This window comes from Lygodium microphyllum, chromosome 23, assembly GCF_053477565.2.
Source record: "Lygodium microphyllum isolate KBCC chromosome 23, Lygodium_microphyllum_v1.1.10, whole genome shotgun sequence".
Lineage (NCBI taxonomy): Eukaryota > Viridiplantae > Streptophyta > Polypodiopsida > Schizaeales > Lygodiaceae > Lygodium > Lygodium microphyllum.
The window spans coordinates 28,805,549-28,813,756 of record NC_141157.1 but is presented as its reverse complement, the minus strand read 5'-3'; the positions used below and the strand labels follow the sequence as shown (position 1 = coordinate 28,813,756).

The 8,208-nt window shown below is 43.6% G+C and overlaps 1 protein-coding gene across 1 annotated transcript; it reads right to left on the bottom strand.

Annotated features, from left to right (window-relative positions):
- Positions 1 to 2,671: 2,671 nt before the first annotated feature.
- LOC148015996 (uncharacterized) lies at positions 2,672 to 7,071 on the bottom strand. Its single transcript, XM_087664148.1, has 2 exons — positions 6,438 to 7,071; positions 2,672 to 6,173 (listed from the first exon to the last, which is right to left on the bottom strand). Exons 1-2 carry the CDS (start codon positions 6,633 to 6,635, stop codon positions 2,955 to 2,957), a joined length of 3,417 nt encoding a protein of 1,138 aa, XP_087520274.1. The 5' UTR covers positions 6,636 to 7,071; the 3' UTR covers positions 2,672 to 2,954.
- Positions 7,072 to 8,208: the final 1,137 nt, after the last annotated feature.

Below are 8,208 nucleotides of genomic sequence, written 5' to 3'. Positions count from 1 at the left end.
ATATGGATTTATAGACATATGTGTACCTATAAAGAAAATATTGGTGTTTTAGAAGACTTTGTGATTACTTTTCATCCATCATTGTCCCACCCACAAAGGCATGGAAAGCTTCTTATATCCTAGTTAAGTTTTTCAAATGTTGATCCTCAATTAAAATTAAAGGGAAGATATTTGGTATAAAACAACATTGAAGTTTTCAATCAATCAACTACTAAGGATAATGAGTTGTCTCAATAAATCAAAAAATAAATAGATAATAAAAATAACGACCCACAATTTGGAAGGAATATACATCAAGCATTCCCATGAGCTAGCTTTAGGTGCAATGTATACATATTACATTTTTACAATAAAACTAGCATCTCATATTTTATAGACCCAAGCACCTAGCCATGATTATTACACTTTGATAGGACACCTAGTTGGGCCACTTAACAAGGAAGGTTGTGATGCAAGAGGTAAAAGTGGGGCGAGCTAGGGGGGAGGGGGGGGGGGAACAAGCCTATCAAGGGGAAAAAGAAAGTGGATAAAATGTGCAAACCAAGCCCTCTCCCATTGGTCCAACTCAAATTATTTACAAGTAGGAAAGTCACTAACTTCTAATCTGAAGAGCCCTTTTGCATTCCATATTTTTCCTAATGATTTTTAGCATGTATGGGAAACAACATTTTGTTTATCTTGCAATGCCATGGTAAGAAAAATACATGTGATATTTAGAATAAAGGGTCAATAGAAAAGCAAGTCAAAGGCCACATTTACTAGAGTTATCAAAGTTCCTCTCTCCACTTCATGCTAAATGATAGTTGACATTCATCAGTTGACTAGGGTAGTGGAAGTTCATCGCGGTAGAACTAGTAATTTGATACAAGCTCCTTGAATGAGTTATTTTTACATACCCCTTCCATCTTATCCACCATAACATTTGCATGTAGAGTAACATTAAGACATTGATTCCTATTATATTACTACTTGTTGAATTGAATTCTTTTGGAGCAATTGCATAGGTTTGTTGGACTTTGGGAGGTGGTGAGGTTGTAATTCCACATGTTGCGCACCTAGACAACTAGGTGGGACTATGCAATCAGGTGCAAGTTCCACATTAAGGAATCCAAGTGTGTTGAGACAATGCCTAAGCGCATTTTGGGGCACGCACCGATCTTTTGTCCTAGGCACCCACTATTCTATACAATTTGTGCATTTGTGCAAGGTGCACACTAGCACACCTTAAGTAGTGTCCATCATTGTCTATTTATAGACCTAGTTGTTCCATCACCTGTATCATTGTGAGGTGAGTGTGAGTGAGAATTGGGACTTGAGTGTGAGTGAGTATTCCTGCATTAATGTATGCTATAAGAGGAGAGGCCCATCCCATCCTCCATTGGTCATTAATGTATGCGAGTGAGTATTCCTGCATTGATGTATGGTATCAGAGGAGAGGGCCATGATCCATCCCATCCTCCATTGGTCATTGGGAAGAAGAAGCTGAAGCAATCTCATTGGTCATTAATGTATGCAAGTGAGCATTCCTGCATTGATGTATGGTATCAGAGGAGATGGGATGCAGGAATGTATGGTATCAGAGGAGAGGGCCATCCCATCCTCCATTGGTTATTGGGAAGAAGAAGCTGAAGCAATCTCATTGGTCATTAATGTATGCGAGTGAGCATTCCTGCATTGATGCATGGTATCAGAGGAGAGGGCCATCCCATCCTCCATTGGTCATTGGGAAGAAGAAGCTGAAGCAACCTCATTGGTCATTAATGTATGCGAGCGAGCATTCCTGCATTGATGCATGCTATGAGAGGAGAGGCCCATCCCATCCTCCATTGGTCATTGGGAAGAAGAAGCTGAAGCAACCTCACGAGCAAGAAGAAGCAAAGTTCATGAAGAAGAAGGCGGAAGTCAGCAGATGCGAGGCACAGCCAGTTAACTGCTGCCTGTGGCGTGATTATTAGGCAGCTAAATACGCAGATCTACTTAGCCCGTCGACGTTTGTGACTAATAAGTCTTGCATGACCTGCGACTAAGGCGACTCATGTAACTTACCTGACCTATTCAACCACCCTCACTTATTTCACATGACAAAAGTTGAAGTTGGTAGTTGGGTATTGGGCATCCATTCACTTCTGAATTTCAGGCGGGTTTGCCAAGAAAGCTAAGTGAAACGTGCCCGCCTAGAAAGACCAGGGAGGTAACCCTTGATAGTCGTCCAAATGCGTAACTTAAGCATTAACAACATGGTTCGATGAATTTATGGGCTTAGGCATTCAGACTCCTGACCCAAAAATAGCCAAGGATTTTACCACTATATCAAGTACACTAGTCATATCCTCTCAGAGGAGATGGAACACCCAACCCCTAAATAGACACTTCGATAGTGGGCTTTTGTCACTTGGTTTGCAACCTGCCTCAATTTTCAACCTAAGTTCAAGAATATAACGTTTCAAGAAAATGTGATTTTTAACAAGCCTAAATTGCTTCAAATGTTTTTTTCTAGTAAAGTCTCAGAAAATTTTAACGTTGCACGCATATGCTACTTCAAATACACTCGATGCATATGCTATTTCAGAATATACTCAAATAGGCCCTAAGCCACTTTTGTGTAGAATTATAAAACTGGTATTAATACTTTTAAGAGTTCAAAACGTCATTCCATATCATATGGACCCCCTCTGGAATGCAATCGATCAAGCTTTTGGTGCTCCATCACAAAAAAACACTGTTAACTGGCTTATGTAGGCAATGTCACCATGGTAATTCATAAGAATCATAAGATTCTTTGCACTGCTTGTAGACTCCCAACACTGTACCACGACTTGACCTGGAAAAAGAGAGAGGTGCAAGATTTGATTGGGGCTTTGTTCAGACAAAAAAATTTACCCGCACAAATCGCGTTACTTTAGGACCTGATACAAATCAATTACAACTGAGAGATAGGACTGAAGCCTGTTCAATTAACATGACAAGTTGACCAACACGTCCAATTGTTGCAGAAGCTTCATCATTTGATCTTCTATGTCCTTGTTTACAGTAGGCTTTGGGTCCAGATTACAAGAAGCTACTTTACAAGCCAAGTTACTCTTGGTAGGGTTCTCAATAACATCTAAAGCAAAATCTGGAGTAATAACATTGGAGGACAAAGGATTTAGCACAGGATTTCTTTCAGTGGAGAATGTAAAATTTGGCACAGAACTTCTTTCAGGCAAGTGCAGTAATGTCAGAGGAATGCTCTCCTCAGCTCTAACAGAGGCTTTGATTTCTGCTGATGACGTGGCACTACCTTTGGCCAAGACTTTCATCTCAGCTGACAATGAGGACTGCTGATTTACTTTTACTGATGGTGGTTGAAATTGTTTCAAACGACAAGATACAGCTGCCTCTCCAAAAAGACGTTTTCGCTTTGCATAGTGCAATGCAGCTTCTGCATCCTTTCCATGCTTGAAAACAACCTGAGCTGAAGCTGTATCCTTAAACACCCGAACTCCAGTGGTTTGTAGTCCTCCAAACCGTGCAAATATTGCTTTAAGCTGAGCTTCAGAGGGCAGTGCAACATCTTGGGGAAATTTCATTAATAAGCCGACCGGGGACTCTGTATGTCGCCTGTTATCAGATTCCTTAAGACTGTTCACACTGAGTCCAGGGTTCTTTCTGTTCTGGAACTGTTCGGTAGACTTTTGAATATTGGAGTCCACAGTAAGAAGTTGTGGTCTTTTTGGTGCAGAAGGGATCATTGAGCTCTGTTTTGATATTTTTATTGGGCTCTCCTGTGAACCTTCAGTCTTCTTCAGCTGTTCAGCTGCCTCCTGCAGAACTTCTAACTTCCTTTTCCGTGCAGCTGCCTCCTGTAGAACCTCTAACTTCCTTTTCCGTGCTGCTTGCAGAAGCTCTTGCACCTCACTCTTGGGGCTCCTTGAAACCGAGTCTTGCAGACAATGTTGAGACTTGGAAACTGCTAACTTTAAATCCTGCAATGCACCTGTCCTCTTTCTAATATCTTGTTCAAATGACCTTCGCATTGGTCCAGTATATCCTGCACTTTTCTGGTATATCATATCACGAAACTTCATAAAAGCAGTTATTGCCCCATCCACCTTCTTTCCCATAGCTGCTTTGTGAAATGGGTCCTTTGCAAGCAACTTTAAGCCCTGTAGATGGTTCAGCAGAATATTACTAGCCTCATTTTTGGCAAAACTGTCCTGACTCTGTAATGAACCTCCTAAATCTTGCTTTTCGTCCTTTAACTCTGAGAATGCACTGACAACTTCCTTTACTACATTTTGGTCCACAGAAACACCAACTGAACCTTCCACCAAAGCATTTACCTTTATTGTGACTGACTGCAACTTGACCTTGTGTAAGCCTTCCTTCTCCTCATCTGCAATTCTACCCATGTTCTCAGAAACTTTATTCAGCTCCAGGCATTTGCCATCAGCATCAATATGTACTTCATCATGTGAGATAGCAGCTGATAGATCCCTGCCTCCTACACCCTGAAGACTATGATCAGATGCTGCACAATATTTTGCCATCATAACATGGCTATCAGATGCAGACAGGCTGCCAGCATTCAGAAACTTTTCCACATAATCTGCAGTTGGCAAACTTTCTTTCCTATTTGCTGAAAAAGGATCAGTACACTTTCCATCAATCCAAGAATCACCTGAGTCATCAGCTGTCTTCTTATCGGTCAAAAAACCTGCATTGCTAACCTCCCTGCTAACCTCAAAAGCATGTTCTGATTGTAATGAACTTTCCAGCAGACCTTTTGACATCCATTCCGCTGTGCATGACCCTTGCACCTCCCATGCTTTGTTATCTGATTGTGCTGAGTGTTCTACAGTACCTTTTGACACCAATTCAGCTGTGCATGATCCTTGCAACTCCTTTGATTTACAGTCATCATCTTCTTTCTTAACAGACATAGACAACCCAACCTTCTCTTTAACTGTGCACAAGCTTCCTTTCCTCGCTTTCTTCAAAAGCTTGGTATTAAAGCCTCCTAGTGCAAACAATGTTTCTGTATCATTGGCTACACCTTCAGTTTGCTTCTCTGATTTGACATCGGGTTCATCTCCAGAACCAGCAAGCCGGTCTTGCTTGCTTCTTTTGTTCCCCTTCACCTCCTGACCTGTATCATGACTGCATCTGGAACTGGCACAACCTTTGTCATCATCAAGCATCTCATCTCCTGGTCCATGTGTTGCCTTCCTCTTGAGAGCAGATTTCTGTACCTGAATGCAGACTCTTGAATTTTCAAATATAGGGGAACGGCACTTATCCTCAGATGAACGTTTGGCCAGCACATCATCTGTGTAATTGTTGGCCTTCCTAGATTTTTTATCTTCAACCTGCTGAAGAATTTCTGATAAAGCTTCTCTTTTGATTGAACCTGATCTACTCTTTCCTGAACTACCAATATTTACTGCAGAACTCAGACAATTGGACTTTCCAATGCTAGCCAGACCGGTGCGGATAGCAAGTGCATATCCCCTCAGCTGTGAAGCCTCAAGGCTGGAACTCCAATGATCAAAAGGTGAACATGCAACAGCTTTCACAAACTTTACAAGTCTCTCACCACTTAGCATTTCTTTGCTCATTGAAATGTCTGAGTGATGCTTAATCCTCAAACCCATCTCCTGAATACCTGTATTTGCATCAGGGAATGTGCTTCTACAATGTAAAAAACCACCACTGCAGGAACAGCTTGACCCCACCTCAGCACGCCTGCAAACCTCTTCCAACGCTTCAGAGACTGCCTTGCAAAAGCTTTTCATAGTAGTCTGCTTCACTTTTTCTTCAAAGTGTGGCCTGAACTCAAGCAATTGGGATTGCTGCAGCCAACCAAAGGTGCCATCACCAAAGAAAGCCACTAAATGCCTACCTGGTTTCTGCACTTTCTTGGCAGATTTGGATGCATCAGCAGCATCAAATATCTGGCCTGGCCACCAAGGATGGGATTTCACTTTTGCCCACACTAAATCGCCCACTTTGAAAATATCCCCACCTTGACCACTTGATGTCTCAACATCGGGCAGGGAGACACTACTGCTTTTTAAATCTGCACCCTCGGAGACCTCTGCCTCTCTGTGAAGCTGTAGCAGAATATTCTCAAATTGCTCCTCTTTGAGCTCCATGGGCTCGTGCTTCTGTCTTATGCCTTCAACAAACGCAGCCTGGAAAGGTGAAAAAAATACACGTTAAGCTAAGCCTAAGGTAGACGACTCTGCTTACAATATTTTCTTGCCTACTGAAAAGAGAATTCTGGTGACATTCAGTGCAAAACCTAATCAATCGTGCAATTCTAATTGTGTGCTTGCGTTCTACTCCACAGATGCAGCGTTAAGCCCGTGTAACAACGCCCCCGCTAAAATGCAGGGACAAGCGTAACGACGCCTCCACTAAAAGAACGCACGGACATAAAACAAACGTTTACAGACCTTCATAGTGCCTTTCGCAGAGTCGGCTTTACTAAACGAGCCTGCATTCTCTGCTGCATCTTGGTGCTCTTTGGAATCCTGTCCCTGCTCTACAAGTTCCTGCAAACCATCGTCCGGGCCTTTGCCAGAACCAGCCTTGGAGCATGCGGGAGCATCCTCCTGAGCCAAATGTTCTGCAGCGGCCATGAGGACGTCCATGACCGGAAAACGGCTCCGAACCCTAAAATCCGGTGCAGGGACGACGTCAGCGAGGCCGTGCAAGACCTAGAATCAAAAATAGCCCTGCCGTGGATGCGAGCGCGACAAGATACGAAAGGTCGCTCAAAATTGGCCGAAGAGAAAGCGCAGGTGCCAGGAAGGGTAGGTTATGTCAGGATATGTCTCCTTGGTGGGACTAGGCCCTGCGGTCATGTCCAGCATCATCAAAGCTCTGGTTTGGAGGAGCAACAGCTGTAGATCCAGGGGTTCGAACGCGAAAATGGCGCCCGCTGCTCCGGATCAATGGCGAGTCGATCTGCAAGATGGACTGGTCACTGTACTGTGTGTGAGAGATAGATAGATATTAGAAAGTAAGACAGATACACAGAGAGAGAGAGAGAGAGAGAGAGAGAGAGAGAGAGATTAAAGTCCGAAAGCAAGCTTTTGTCTGCTTTGAAATTTACCCCCCCAATGCCGCCATCTTCCCACCAAAAGGAAAATATTCCTAAGGTCGGTTAACTTTTGAACTGTTCTTTCACTTCCCTCAAAAGGGAAGAGTCAAGACCTAGCCTTCGAGAGCTCCTCAACTCCTCCTTCCACATGCTATGCTAGGGTTATGGCCAACCAAAGCCTCGTCGGCCATTACTTTCACTCTCTCGATGTTTTATTTTGCCTTCCTTACGACGAGCATCCATTCGTCGCATGTGCAAGGAACATTCTTTGTTTTGCATTGAACCAAAGCTGTCATGAAACGCCTTGCAAAGGAAGTAGCATTGTCATGCTTGTCCTTCACACCATTCGTCGCATGTGCAAGGAACATTCTCTGTTTTGCATTGCACCAAAGCTGTCATGAAACGCCTTGCAAAGGAAGTAGCATTGTCATGCTTGTCCTTCACACCCACCACTTGTGCAAATCACCACAAACAATTATGCAACTTGTAAACAAGAGAATTAAGATTGAAGTGAGGTTAGGAGGGGTGTGTGTGTGTGTGTGTGTGTGTGTGTGTGTAGGGGGGGGGGGGGGGGGGGGGGGTTGGACATTTTCAAGGTGAGGTTGCAATTTTGGAGGCTTATGGTATTTGGAACAAGAGATTATTGTTTTGGGGCGTTAGGATTTTAATTATCGAGGGTTATGACTTTTAGGGGATTAGGTTCTCTCTCTCTCTCTCTCTCTCTCTCTCTCTCTCTCTCTCTCTCTCTCTCTCTCTAATTCCACCCCCAATATCTACCCCCATGCCAAAACCAAATCCCCCTTCTATAAGTCATAATGCTCCCTCCTTCGACTCCCATCCCCACTACAATCCACCCCCCAATATCTACCCCCATGCCAAAACCAAATCCCCCTTCTATAAGTCATAATGCTCCCTCCTTCCACTCCCATCCCCACTACAAAGTCTACGTAAGCCCTCGAGCTTCTACCCCATTTGGACCTCACCATCTAAAAATTCTAGTGCGAACCCCTTAACCATAAATCCCCCCCCCATCCATCCCCCCCCCCCCCCCCCTCGAGCACCCCCTTTCTCCCTTTTTCAAAACCCTAAACTCCAACACGATAAATAGGTGAACTTCCCTA